This window comes from Dermochelys coriacea, chromosome 2, assembly GCF_009764565.3.
Source record: "Dermochelys coriacea isolate rDerCor1 chromosome 2, rDerCor1.pri.v4, whole genome shotgun sequence".
Lineage (NCBI taxonomy): Eukaryota > Metazoa > Chordata > Testudines > Dermochelyidae > Dermochelys > Dermochelys coriacea.
In genome coordinates this window covers 238,780,282-238,795,401 of record NC_050069.1, presented here as the reverse complement: position 1 = coordinate 238,795,401, position 15,120 = coordinate 238,780,282, and the positions used below count along the sequence as shown (strand labels likewise).

At 37.3% G+C, this 15,120-nt stretch overlaps 1 protein-coding gene across 7 annotated transcripts in view; it reads left to right on the top strand.

Annotated features, from left to right (window-relative positions):
• The window catches only part of MPP7 (membrane palmitoylated protein 7), a 340,879-nt gene that overhangs the window by 295,889 nt on the left and 29,870 nt on the right, over positions 1 to 15,120 (top strand). For all 7 annotated transcript variants that reach the window (XM_043509503.1, XM_043509502.1, XM_043509504.1 and 4 more), the window contains one exon: positions 8,829 to 8,999. In XM_043509503.1, the coding sequence (XP_043365438.1) occupies positions 8,829 to 8,999 (171 nt within the window). The remainder of the gene's footprint in view (positions 1 to 8,828; positions 9,000 to 15,120) is intronic.

Here is a 15,120-nt window from a genome sequence, read left to right as displayed (position 1 = left end):
AAATCAGAGTGATTTTAATAATCTGTTTTAATCATGATTTAAACCAGCAAGTAGCAAACCTTGATTTAAATAATCTATTTTAATCTTGTTATGTGTTTGTATTTTTTTAGTTACTTTCCAATGAAAGGTTGATTCTCATTAGATGGTAACCATTAAAATGTTGATTTTCAACTAACTAGCCTTTACTCTAAATTTGATACTTTTTCGTTAACCTGGATAACTCTATCAATACACGCAATCTCGTAGCTTAATGTACATTTATTCATAATATTAATTTTTACATTTTTTATTATGTTACAAAAATGGTGAATGATGCTTTTGTTTACTAGATGATTAATTGTGTACTCCTGATTTGTGTCAACCTGCATTTGGATGAAAATTGGAATTCAATTAAAAGGCACAAAAATTAAAATTGCTTTTTTATTAGTTAAATAAAACTACCTTAAATGTGCTGGATACAGATGAAAAAAGTAAGTTTAACAAAAGATGTTTCGCATTTGAAACTGATGGGTTAATTAAAGAAAGGAAGTATGATCTGTAGATAGTGAATTGAACTGATTGTTTATGTACTCCATGTCCTTCAAAATTTTAGTCCTAGTAGATCTAATCATATCACACCTCATCTTTATTCATAGATTAAAAAATTCATAGATTTTTCAATTCCCAATAAGTTTCTCAATTTTGAATTAACTAGTCATTGAATTGAACTTGCTAAATAAATTAAAATGAAGAAAACAATCTCTCTGCACCTGCAGAAAAAAAATAAGGTGATAAATAATGGTCAGCATGGATTTGTAAAGAACAAATTATGTCAAACCAACCTAATATCCTTCTTTGACAGGATAACAAGCCTTGTGGATGGGGAGAAGCAGTAGATGTGATATATCCCAACTTCAGTAAGGCTTTTGATAGTGTCTCATATTACCTTCTCATAAGCAAGCTAGCCTAGACAAACCTACTATAAGGTGGGTACACAACTGGTTGGAAAACCATACTCAGACTAGTTATCAATTGTTCACAGTCAAGCTGGAAAGTCATATCTAGTGGAATTCTGCAGGGATATGCCCTGGGTCTGGTTCTGTTCAATATCTTCAGAAATGATTTGGATAATGGCATAGAGAGTACACTTAAAGTTTGTAGATGATACCAACCTGGGAGGGGTTGCAAGCTCTTTCGTGGACAGGATTAGAATTCAAAATGATCTTGACAAACTGGAGAAATGGTCTGAAATAAATAGGATTAAATTCAGTAAGGACAAATGCAAAATACTACACTTAGGAAGGAAAAGGAAATCACACAAATATAAAATGGGAAATGACTGTCAAGTAAGGAGCACTGCAGAAAAAGATCTGGAGATTATAGTGGATCACAAACTAAATATGACTCAACAATATAATACTGCTGCAAAAAAAAAGCAAACCTAATTCTGGAGTGTATTAACAGCAATGTTTTAAGCAAGGCATAAGAAGTATTCCTTCCACTCTATTCAGCACTGATAAGGCTTCGACAGAAGTATTGTTTCCAGTTCTGGGCACCACAGTTCAGGAAAGATGTGGACAAATAAAGGAAAGCCAGAGAAGAGGAACAAAAGTGATTAAATATCAAGAAAACATAAACCTATGAGGAAATATTGAAAAAACTAGGTTTATTTATTTTGGAGAAAGGAAAACTGAAGGGGACCATGATAACAATGTTTAAGTATGTAAAATGTTGTTATAACGAGGTTCATAAATGAGGACAGAACAAGAAGTAACCATCTTAAACTGCAGCAAGGGAGATTTAGGTTAGACATTAGGAAAAGCTTCCGAACTGTCAGGGTAGTTAAACATTGGAAAAAGTCACCTAGGAAGATTGTGGCATCTCTGTAAGTGGAGGTTTTTAAGAACAGATTAGACAAACACCTGTGAAGGATGGTCTCTAGATAATACTTAGTCCTGCCTCAGTGCAGGGGACTGGACTAGATGACCTATCGAGGTTCTTTCCAGTTCTGTATTTCTGATTCTGTGTTCTGCTTGAATGTTGTTTTTTATTTAAATGATTTTAATAGATTTAAGTAAGTTTAGGCCTTAATATAGGTTGTCATAATTTTAAATTCAAATAAATTTATTTAAAAAAATTTTAAACAAAAGAATTCAATTTAAATAAAATCAATTTTTAATTTTTTTAAAACAATTTTTTTTATCCATTCTGCTTTTGTTGTTTTCAAAAGATGCATAAGGTAACCTTTACTATGTTTATATGCAGTACTACTAGGGGGTGACCCTTTGCAAATATAAGAAATAAAATTCATATAGATGAACTAGAAGTGACAAGGCAATCCATCTTTGTTTAGTATTTAAAGTTCTACAGTTATACATGGCCATTACTAGCATATTACAGATAAGTCTGTCTTTGTAACAATTTATATAAGTTTATCTCTGATTCTTGTAGAAATAATTTAAAATTCCTATCTAGGCATTTCTGTAGTGTACTATCATCATGAATTTCCCTTTTCAGCATCCTTAAGAAGTAGGGAAGTATTAATATTCTTATTTCACAGGTGGAGAAATAGTAAATGATTTGCCCAAGGTCATGCAAAAAAATCTGTAGCTGAGTTGGGAATGGAACTCAAATTTCCTGTGTCCCACTGCAGTGTCTTAAAGGATGATGTAAAATGGGGGAAACTGGCATAAAGAAGCTATTAAAGGATTTTTAAACATGTTTTTACTGCTTGATGTTTATATTAGAAATTCAAATTTTTTTTCTGTCCTGGAGGACTGAGATGATAGGAGATTTGATATCCCAATAGTTTAGTGTGATGCCTGAACAAATAAAGGGAGCAGGATTTTAATCAGATTGTGCAAAACTTTTATAACATATTCAATTTCTAATTAATGTTTTGGCTAAAGGATATCTTTGTTAAAGTTTCAACATCCCGATCTTTCAGTTGGGGCATGAGAACTCATAATAGATATGCTGTGAGACATCTAGCAGATCCTCCAGCAAAACCAGAGAAAACCAGAGGTAACATAGTCCCAATATTTTGAAGGTAAAGAACAAATGAGGGATGGGGAGAGGTGAGAGTTTATTTAATTTTGCATGTTTTCAGGCTTTCATTATTAGAACAAAAAAGGAAGTTTAAAAAAACAACCACCATAATCTTAAATTTTTCAAATGTTTTGTGGATCACCTTTAACCACAAAGCCATCCATCCTCTATAGATCTAGGAACTATGTTTTGTGGCAAAATGTATATGCTAGCAAACTTTTAGTATAGTGGGAAGAATTCATTTCTGTTTGTGTGAAAAGATAGTACAGGAGAATTTTCAGGTATTTTAAAAGTAGCTTTGGTAGGCTTAGGTTTGGGGTTTTTTAGATTACAGCTCAGGAAAATAGTTAACCTTGTTACTTTTCTGTGTCTTTAACATTATTTTTAGAGTCTGAATGCAGTTTACTAGGTCTGTGACATTAAATCAACAAAATATCAGTGTGCCATGATTGACTTCACTTTAGAACTGAACCAGTCACCAGAGACATTACTGTATACCAAGTTGTATTACATTACCAATACAATAGCAGTGCTTTTACAATAGAAATCTTTTTAAACTAAAATAACTTTTCAAAAAAGAAAAGGAGTACTTGTGGCACCTTAGAGACTAACAAATTTATTAGAGCATAAGCTTTCGTGAGCTACAGCTCACTTCATCAGATGCATACAGTGGAAAATATAGTGGGGAGATTTTATATACACAGAGAACATGAAACAATGGGTGTTACCATACAGACTGTAACAAGAGTGATCAGGAGAGTGTGGGGAAGGGGGGAACCTTTTGTAGTGATGATCAAGGTGGGCCATTTCCAGCAGTTTACAATAACAGTAGGAGGGGAAATAAACAAGGGGAAATAGTTTTACAATGTGTAATGACACATCCACTCCCAGTCTTTATTCAAGCCTAAGTTAATTGTTACCAGTTTGCAAATTAATTCCAATTCAGCAGTCTCTCTTTGTAGTCTGTTTTTGAAGTTTTTTTGTTGAAGAATTGCCAATTTTAGGTCTGTAATTGAGTGACCAAAGAGATTGTCAGGTTTCAGAGTAGCAGCCGTGTTAGTCTGTATTTGCAAAAAGAAAAGGAGTACTTGTGGCACCTTAGAGACTAACAAATTTATTAGAGCATAAGCTTTCGTGAGCTACAGCTCACTTCATCGGATGCATTTGGTGGAAAAAACAGAGGAGAGATTTATATACACACACACAGAGAACATGAAACAATGGGTTTATCATACACACTGTAAGGAGAGTGATCACTTAAGATAAGCCATCACCAACAGCGGGGGGGGAAAGGAGGAAAACCTTTCATGGTGACAAGCAGGTAGGCTAATTCCAGCAGTTAACAAGAATATCAGAGGAACAGTGGGGGGTGGGGTGGGAGGGAGAAATACCATGGGGAAATAGTTTTACTTTGTGTAATGACTCATCCATTCCCAGTCTCTATTCAAGCCTAAGTTAATTGTATCCAGTTTGCAAATTAATTCCAATTCAGCAGTCTCTCGTTGGAGTCTGTTTTTGAAGCTTTTTTTGTTGAAGGATAGCCACTCTTAGGTCTGTGATCGAGTGACCAGAGAGATTGAAGTGTTCTCCAACTGGTTTTTGAATGTTATAATTCTTGACGTCTGATTTGTGTCCATTCATTCTTTTAGGTAGAGACTGTCCAGTTTGGCCAATGTACATGGCAGGGGGCATTGCTGGCACATGATGGCATATATCACATTGGTAGATGCGCAGGTGAACGAGCCTCTGATAGTGTGGCTGATGTGATTAGGCCCTATGATGGTATCCCCTGAATAGATATGTGGAAAGAGTTGGCAACGGGCTTTGTTGCAAGGATAGGTTCCTGGGTTAGTGGTTCTGTTGTGTGGTGTGTGGTTGCTGGTGAGTATTTGCTTCAGATTGGGGGGCTGTCTGTAAGCAAGGACTGGCCTGTCTCCCAAGATCTGTGAGAGTGATGGGTCGTCCTTCAGGATAGGTTGTAGATCCTTGATGATGCGTTGGAGAGGTTTTAGTTGGGGGCTGAAGGTGATGGCTAGTGGCGTTCTGTTATTTTCTTTGTTGGGCCTGTCCTGTAGTAGGTGACTTCTGGGTACTCTTCTGGCTCTGTCAATCTGTTTCTTCACTTCAGCAGGTGGGTATTGTAGTTGTAGGAATGCATGATAGAGATCTTGTAGGTGTTTGTCTCTGTCTGAGGGGTTGGAGCAAATGCGGTTATATCGTAGCGCTTGGCTATAGACAATGGATCGAATGGTATGATCTGGATGAAAGCTAGAGGCATGTAGGTAGGAATAGCAGTCAGTAGGTTTCCGATATAGGGTGGTGTTTATGTGACCATCGCTTATTAGCACCGTAGTGTCCAGGAAGTGGATCTCTTGTGTGGACTGGTCCAGGCTGAGGTTGATGGTGGGATGGAAATTGTTGAAATCATGGTGGAATTCCTCAAGAGCTTCTTTTCCATGGGTCCAGATGATGAAGATGTCATCAATGTAGCGCAAGTAGAGTAGGGGCATTAGGGGACGAGAGCTGAGGAAGCGTTGTTCTAAGTCAGCCATAAAAACGTTGGCATACTGTGGGGCCATGCGGGTACCCATCGCAGTGCCGCTGATTTGAAGGTATACATTGTCACCAAATGTGAAATAGTTATGTGTCAGGACAAAGTCACAAAGTCACAAAGTTCAGCCACCAGGTTAGCCGTGACAGTATCGGGGATACTGTTCCTGACGGCTTGTAGTCCATCTTTGTGTGGAATGTTGGTGTAGAGGGCTTCTACATCCATAGTGGCTAGGATGGTGTTTTTAGGAAGATCACCAATGTACTGTAGTTTCCTCAGGAAGTCAGTGGTGTCTCGAAGATAGCTGGGAGTGCTGGTAACGAAGGGCCTGAGGAGAGAGTCTACATAGCCAGACAATCCTGCTGTCAGGGTGCCAATGCCTGAGATGATGGGGCGTCCAGGATTTCCAGGTTTATGGATCTTGGGTAGCACATAGAATACCCCAGGTCGGGGTTCTAGGGGTGTGTATGTGCGGATTTGTTCTTGTGCTTTTTCAGGGAGTTCAAAGAGATTGAAGTGTTCTCTGGCTGGTTTTTGAATGTTATAATTCTTGACGTCTGATTTGTGTCCATTTATTCTTTTACATGGAGACTGTCCAGTTTGGCCAATGTACATGACCTAAAAGTGGCATATTTTGTGTATATATTGGTAATTTCTCTAGTACAGCCAAATAATGAAATTAGCATGTCACTGTGGCCATCCATTTCCTAAAACCACAGAGGATAGGGTACAACTGTAAAAACCTATTTAAAAGAGTTCATCTTAATGAGAAATTTGTAAAGTAATGATAAAAGGTGGAATAATTACCTTTCATACCCAGGTTTAGTGGAGCCAGGCTGCAGCTATGATACTGTCATATTATTCTACTATTTTCAGAGTAGCAGCCGTGTTAGTCTGTATTCGCAAAAAGAAAAGGAGTACTTGTGGCACCTTAGAGACTAACAAATTTATTAGAGCATAAGCTTTCGTGAGCTACAGCTCACTTCATCGAAATGCATCCGATGAAGTGAGCTGTAGCTCACAAAAGCTTATGCTCTAATAAATTTGTTAGTCTCTAAGGTGCCACAAGTACTCCTTTTTATTCTACTATTGATGCTCATGGAGTTGTACCAATTTAAAAATCTTTTAAAAACCACACAAAACTTCCATCAGCTGCAGTTAAGCACTATAGGCACAACACTGTACATAAAATTTTAGGTCAGTTAGGATTACAAAAATATGATAGAATTATAAATGAAAATATGTTTAATAGGAAATGTCCTCTTAACTTAGCAAATTTCACTATACAGTATGTGTGAAATGGAGCTACAGTACCCATGTTTGATCATGTTGTGAGATTTTTCTAATGGTGTGTTTGTTTTTATTTTCAATTAGGGCTGTCAGTTAATTGCAGTTATCTCAGCGATTAACTCAAAAAAATTAATTGCTGTTTTAATTGTTCTGTTAAACAATAACAGAATACCAAATTACATTTATTATAAATATTTTTGGATATTTTTCTATATTTTTAAATATATTGATTTCATTTACAACACAGAATACAAAGTTTATAGTGCTCACTTTATATTATTTTTATTACAAATGTTTGTACTGTAATAAAGATAAGAAATCATATTTTTGAATTCACCTCATACAAGTAGTGTAGTGCAATCTCTTTACTGTGAAAGTGCAATGCACAAATGTAGAATTATTTTTGTTACATAACTGCACTCAAAAATAAAATAATGTAAAACTTTAGAGCCTACAAGTCCACTCAGTCTTACTTCTTGTTCAGCCAATCGCTAAGACAAACAAGTTTGTTTACATTTATGGGGTCGTGCATGTAATTACCCACCCTGTAATGTACTTTCACAATAAAGAGATTGTACTACAATACTTGTATAAGGTTAATTGAAAAATCTTTCTTTTGTTTATCTTTTTACAGTGCAAATATTTGTAATAAAAATAATATAAAATAAGCACTGTACACTTTGTATTCTGTGTTGTAATTGAAATTAATATATTTGAAAATGTAGAAAATATCAAAAATATTTAAATAAATGGAATTCTATTCTTGTTTAACAGTACAATTAAAAATTGCGATTAATCACAATTACTTTTTTAATCGTTGAAAGCCCTATTTTCAATGCATTTGGGAGAGATCGTGTAACGCCGATAGACCCCAGTCATTGGCAGGCAGGATCGAACCTGGGACCTCTGAAGCTTAGGGCGTGAGCCAAAAGCCACATGCCTATTAGCTAAGGCTGTAGCAGACTCATCAATCTCTAGCTGAACTAGGTGCCACTAGAGGGGACAGAGCATGACACCAAGCAGGCTTCCTCTAGCTAAGGAAGCGCATTCTGAGTTTCAGAGACTTCCCTGTTGATATCCTGGATGAGCACCCACTTGCAATGCTGACAGATCCCAGTCATCAGCAGGTGGGATCAAACCTGTAACCTTTGAAGCTTAGCGTGTGAGCCTCTACTGCATGCGCTAAAAGCCACATAGCTGTTAACTAAAGCTGTGGCAGACTCATCAATCTCTAAATGGGCTCAGTGCTTTGAGAGGGGTCAGACTGCCACCCCAAGCAGGCATGGGTTACGTTTGCATACGCTATTTTTAAACTTTCAGTTATGATAGAGCAGCATTGAGCCAAGGTCATAACATTGTTTAAAGGCAATGATTTTATTAACTCTTATGCCCCTGTGCCATGCTGCCACAATATATATTATTTTAAGTGTCTACATCCCATGGCAATTCAACTGGGATGCGTCAGAGATAGTATATGACTCAGGACTGAATGTATGTTTTCCTTATATCTGTTAATTTTTGCCACATTCAAGAAGTTAATTGTGTTATCAGTTTGTTGTAATTATTATAGAGCTTGTTTCGATTGACTTCAAAAAATTGCTTTTCCTCCTAAATCAAAAATAGTAAAATTAATCATTTCATTTATTGGGAATATCGTATTTTAAGTTGAAATGACTGCTGTATTGTAGTTTAGGACTTTAACAATTTGGAGGTAATTTACATTTTTGTCTGGGAATCTTTTCTGAACCCTAAGGACCTGGTTTCTCAAAAATGCATTTGAAATTTCATATCTATTTTGTGTGTGTGCAGCTAATGTGATTGCTCATGGAAATAGCCAGTTTGGAGTTTCTTAATAAATCATTTCCCCCTCCTCACTTTTCCCTGCCTGGAAATGAATCTTTTCTGGACTTTTCAGATATTAAATTGCTTAGTTTAAAAAAAAATCTTATTGTTGTTGCAGCTGGTTTTAGGAGAAGCTTTCGTCTTAGCAGAAAAGATAGAAAGACAAATAAATCCATGTATGAATGCAAGAAGAGTGATCAGTATGATACAGCAGATGTCCCAACGTATGAAGAAGTTGCACCATATCGACGACAGCCTAATGAGAAATACAGGCTTGTAGTTTTGGTTGGTAAGTTATTTCTTTAATTTCTAAATCAGGAATCTAGAGTAAATATTAGTGCAATAATCTTACAGAAGTTTAAAATTTAACTTTTCTATCTCTCAAACTGCAAATTTTAATAATCTAGAATATTATGTTGCTGCGTTTGCTCATAATTTCTCATCTTTTTTTGGTGGTTTGAGTTTTGGAAAACTGCAAGTGAAAAGCTATTTGTGCATCATATAGTATGAGAAATACTGTCAACCCACTAATCAAAATATACAGATAAGCTGTAATTTAACCTTGATCTTTTTGTTCTTTAAAATTGTGCTAAAGTCCTGAAACTAAATCTTATTTTGGTGCAATGAAGACTCCTTATGTGCCTGCAACTTTACCAACAGAATTTAGCTTGCAAAGAAATTTCCTGAGCATCTAGTTCTTTGTGTGAAGAACTGGACTCCAACAAGGAATGCCTCTGTGCTCAATGTAAGGGGCTCTCTCACTATCTTACCACTCATATCTCATGTCCCACTTGCGCCCTGTCTAAGCTTAGGATAAGCTATGACCACAACATGCCTTTTTACTACAGAGTTCTCCTGCTATAGAAAACATCAGTTAAATATCTTGGCCATTCATCCCCAGTATGCTGAACAAGGCTTTCACTGGACTATTGGTCAGAAATATGTCCAAATCTATCTCAGACAAATGAACCATGGTGTCCAGAAACATTTCTGGGCACCCATGTGCAATTAGATGTCACCACTCCACCGGAATGCTGGATCCTCTGTATCTCCCAAGGCTATAAACTTGACCTCCTGGAAATGAGAAGAAACAATTTCATTGTCAATGTCTCGGATGTCGTAAAACAGGGGCTTATTGTTAAGTGCGTTAACATAAATACCTGCACTAGTTGCCTGATCCTTGGGGATTTGCTAGACTGCCTATTGGTAAGCTGTCATACCGGAATAGGACCCATTTGCTTCAGAAGTTCTCTTTTCCATATTGGATCCATTCTGATCACCAGAAAGAGAGGTTACTTATTCACTTGTTCCAAAAATTGCTCCCAGATAATTGTATTTCACTTCTGATAAACAAGTAAAAAGATTTGGCCTTCTGGCACCTGAAATTGTTACTGCCAAGTGCACACAATTCACAGGCTAGGACAGTGACTTGACTTGTGAAATTCATATGATCTGATCAGTTACTGCAGCTGTTGAAGGGTTAACTTCTATATCTCATGGACCAATTGAACTAGTGAGTTGGATTTCTTGACCAGAGAGCTGGCCTCCGTGTTCAGTTCAGTACCGAAGAGTTGCACAGCTTTTTTGCTAGTGCGTGGAATGCTCCCAAGATGTGCTTTTGCTCAACACTGTTTTCTAGCAAATTTAAAAAAAAAAATCATGGTAGTGAGTAGACAAGTCTCCCATGTCACTTTCCACTCCAAAAAGGGTCTGAATCTCACAAATGTCAAACTTTATGTAGAGCAGCAGTCTTTTAAAAATTATTTCTGGAAAGAAAAGTCCAATGATTCAAAAACAGCAAGGAGAATGAAAAGAGGCAGAGCACTGACTTGATTTTGCATTTTGCCAAAAAGGCCCACTTCTTGAAGGCCCTAACTGTAATGACAGTGGAATCAAAGGAATGGCAGTCGTCTTGAGTATAATCCAGGATCAATATAATTATGGACAGAGCCCGACATACAAGCACTAGTGAACCTGCTAGTGTTCACCAGGGGCCTTCTTCAGAATCAACCCTGAAGAGAATGTACACTTAAGATTATCTTTACCCAGGCAACCAGTGCAATCAGGACCTGTCCATATTTAAAATTTATTGCATTCACCAATCATTCAGAAATGTTTTGAGATCTTCAAACCTCAAATTGTTACAACATGTACATCTGAAAATGTAAAAATGTGCTGTTAGATTATTTTTCTATTTTGTAAAAACCTCAAGGTTCTGAGGGTTTTAAGCCTCAACTCTCATCAAGGTTTGATTTGCATAGAGGACAGAACTTTGCAGAAACCTTGCGTCTACAATATAAAGGATTGGGCAATAGTCAGCAAAAAACCCAGTCCTGAAAATCTCACGCATGGGATTAGTTCCATTGATGTCAGCTGGTGGTTTTTATATTTCTTTATAGAATCATACACTCGCTGAATATATGGAACTACCCACTTGAGTAATGGTTGCAGTAACAGACCTTTCAGAGTAGCAGCCGTGTTAGTCTGTATTCGCAAAAAGAAAAGGAGTACTTGTGGCACCTTAGAGACTAACAAATTTATTAGAGCATAAGCTTTCGTGAGCATCCGAAGAAGTGAGCTGTAGCTCACGAAAGCTTATGCTCTAATAAATTAGTTAGTCTCTAAGGTGCCACAAGTAACAGACCTATATATTATAGCTATCCTGATTTCGATAAAGTATTTTTTGGATTTAGATAACCCTCTGATTATGGCAAACAAAGTACATTGAGTTTTGGATATTGGCAAAAAATATAACAATGCAGCACTACAAACATTCAGCAGAATTATTTAACATTTTTTTTGCTATGGTTCTGGAAAAGTCCTTCTCCAAACGTGATGTAAAAGTAAAAACTTAATTGTATTTTTGCCATTTAGCCATTTTGTTCAGTGGCAGTTCCAGTTAAATTCCTTACCTTACATGGAAGTCTGAGGGTACATTTTTAATCAGCTGGCAGTGCAGACAGATATTAATGGTTAAGGCATAGAGCTGGAAAAATATATGGCTGTGCTAAAACACTTAGCTCTAGGTAAGTGTTCTTGAAGAGAAGTGAGCTGAGCTGAGCTTAAGGACTTCAAAGACTTTGTAGGGTGCTGGTGTTTGCTGCTGCAGTATGACTCCTCCAAGGAGCAGTAGCCATTTTTAGGCTGCCCCTGGTTTACAACTTCATCAGAATGCATGGGTGGGAGGAAGCTTCTGGACCCATTTCTCTGCTAACTCCTCTGGATGCTCTATACTGACACTCATGTACTGAGCATCTTAATTTTACCTTCTTAATTGGCCTGCCTAATTCCCGGACAAGATAGGCCCTTTGTTCATGGTATAATGAAATCCTCAAGCCTTGCACAGAGTCCTCAGGCACTCCTGCAGGCCCAACTCCCATCTATTGGGAAGACAAGTTGATGTCTTTTCCCAGGAATTAGGCATCTCTTCCTGGGATTTAAGGATGGAAACTCACCACCACCGTCCAGTGATTTTAATACTGTCCTGGGAGGCTAATCTGTTCCTGTGGCCAGGCTATCACTGAAATTACCAATCCTGTGAAAAGGCAAAAAACAAAAATGGAACCTGATTAAACCCACCCTGGTCGTCTTAAGAAAAGTCCACAAAACCCACACACAACTAATGTGTCTGTAATCAAGATAAAGAAAGCACATAAAAATACAAAGGAACAAAACTATACCCTGTATTATAATAAATAAGTAAATTGAGGGGAGGGTGGATGAGGGGTGGAGCAGTGCAGGGCCTGCTCTTTTCTTCTGTGGGCTGATGGGTGCCTCAACAGCCAACTCTGGTGTCTGATATAAGTATCAGGATTGTCCAGATGCAGACATTTTACTAGGAAGGAGCTGCAAACAGGTACCAAGGCCTTGGATCTGGTTTACACCTACCTCATAATCTGGCACTAGCCTGTGTGTCTAGTGTTCTTTTAAAAGTTTCTTAAGGGTATGTAATTAAAATGCATTGCTTCAGTCTCTTTTTGTTAACTGCTGGAAATGGCCCACCTTGCTTGTCACTATGAAAGGTTTTCCTCCTTTCCCCCCCTCCCCCCATGCTGGTGACGGTTCACCTTAGTGATCACTCTCCTTGCAGTGTGTATGATAAAACCCATTGTTTCATGTTCTCTGTGTGTGTATATAAATCTCCCCACTGTATTTTCCACCGAATGCATCCGATGAAGTGAGCTGTAGCTCATGAAAGCTTATGCTCAAATAAATTTGTTAGTCTCCAAGGTCCCACAAGTATTCCTTTTCTTTTTGCGAATACAGACTAACACAGCTGCTACTCTGAAACCAGTCTCTTTTTAGAAACTGCATTGCATAAATCCAATTTAAAATACAATGATATGTTAACTTAGTATTTTCAAAGGTAACCAGAGCATATGTCTCACTATTTTTTGTTTCTTTTGCGGTAGCATATAGGTTGATGCTTCATTAGTAGAGTTTTCTCTACTATTAAAGCAGCAGAGCAGACGAAATATGACCCTCTGTCAGGGACTGTTATGAACTGTTGAGTGGCTGTGTTTTTATAAAAATCATGTCCAAGGGAGCATTAAATTTAGTTTTTAATTAACAGTTTTGTCACCCTCCAGCACTAAAATTCAGCCATCTACTAGTGTAGTCACTGTAAGATAGTTGGCTATATACAACAAGTAATAACATCAAGTTGACTTTACACTTACACCAACAGAGAGTGCAGTGCAAAAGTGTGATAAGTAGGCTTTTTATAACGAATTGCATATGTTTGATTTGAGGAAGACCTAGAGATTTCATTTGATTTTTGCTGTCATAAATCAAATGAAAGTGTGCTTTCTCAGTAACAAAAGCAGTTCAGAAATTTATTGTAGACTTCAGTAATTCTGATGTTGTTATCTGGATATTAGGAGCAGTTTAAGTCTGGCCAATACCATAAAAATGTCTTGGGTGAAATGTGGAAAAATAGCACTGTTAAGAAATACAGCTACAATAGAAGCAAACACATTTTAAAGACTTTGTGAATGCCAGTAGCAGCATTCTGTGTAACATGTGAAATATAATTTTGATATTATTCCAGGGAACACAAGGACAAATAATTAAATTAAAGCAGTAATTGGTCAGGGCAGAAAATGTCCAGTATGTTGCACTATGACTGGAAGCATAATTTACAGTTGGAAGCTGTTTAGAAAAAGAAAAAACTTGCCAATTGGAGATTTCAGCTGACTTGATCTAACATTATTCTAGTTTACAAAATTCAAATTGTAGGCATGATAGGTTTTATTCCTATTATGTGTTCTCCTAAAACATAAGTATTTTAAAATGAGTTCAATTATACTTGTTAGTCAGTGTGTTGAGCTCTTTCTCCATTGACTTCATATCTGCTTCCTACAAGTGTTTACCCATGAGTGAAGTTCTACACATCTTTGCAGTTAAAAACATTGGCCCTTTTCTTGTGTGTTTCTAGAAGGATGGAAGGAGACTAAATTACTTTTTCAATCTTTTTTTAAAAGTTATGTGCAGGACCACAATTCAGGAAAACTTCCCTAATCAGGGAAGTATTTAAAACATACTTTCCTGAATTGGAGACTGTACTGAATACTTCGGAGAATTAAACTTTGTTATAGCAAGGACCACATCTTACTAAAACGTCAATGGAAGATGATCCACATCAATTTTCAAGACCCCCTCTCCTTCTTTTTGCAATCATGTAATGTCCCAATGGCAACTATAGCAATTGATATATGGAATAGTAATACAGGAAAACACTTACTGTACTTTTATTTGACATAAATGTGATGTATCAACTGGAAATGAGAATAACCATATGATCAGCCAGTCCGCTATGGACCACCACCAAACCATCCATCTATCACCAGCAATTCTCAGCCCACTGCTCATAAGCTACTCTAAACAGGCCACCTACACCTTATTGATTCCTTCCCTTCCCTTCCCTTCCCTCTTTAATAAGAATTCTGAATATATCTTATTAACAGTAGGATAAGCATCAGTCAGCCCTACAATTGAGATGCTGGAAACTATTTTAATCTGTAATATTTTTTACAGTGGAAATTTACTTACATTAGTGGGAAAACACTTCAGTCCAGTTAAATGAGGCTTCTGCTTCAGTAAGTGTTTGGGCAAGACCAATAAAGATGTCATGGTCTCTACATGCCAGTGTGGAAGTGCCAGGTCAGGTCCAGCCTGTCCCCAGCTAAACCTGCGACAGGGCTTCTTAAGTGGATGCTGCTTTTTCTTGGCTCCTGCTAGTGGTGGTGCTGGGATGGCTTGGGGCTAAGTTGTCACTGTTTCCCTGATAGTATGCTGGGGCCACCATCAGAATAAAGAGGAACCCGAGATGCAAGCAAAGGAGCATGGGATGGAAAGGCTTCTGTATTGATCTGCTCTTCAGCAGTATTGATCTGCTCTTCAGCAGATCT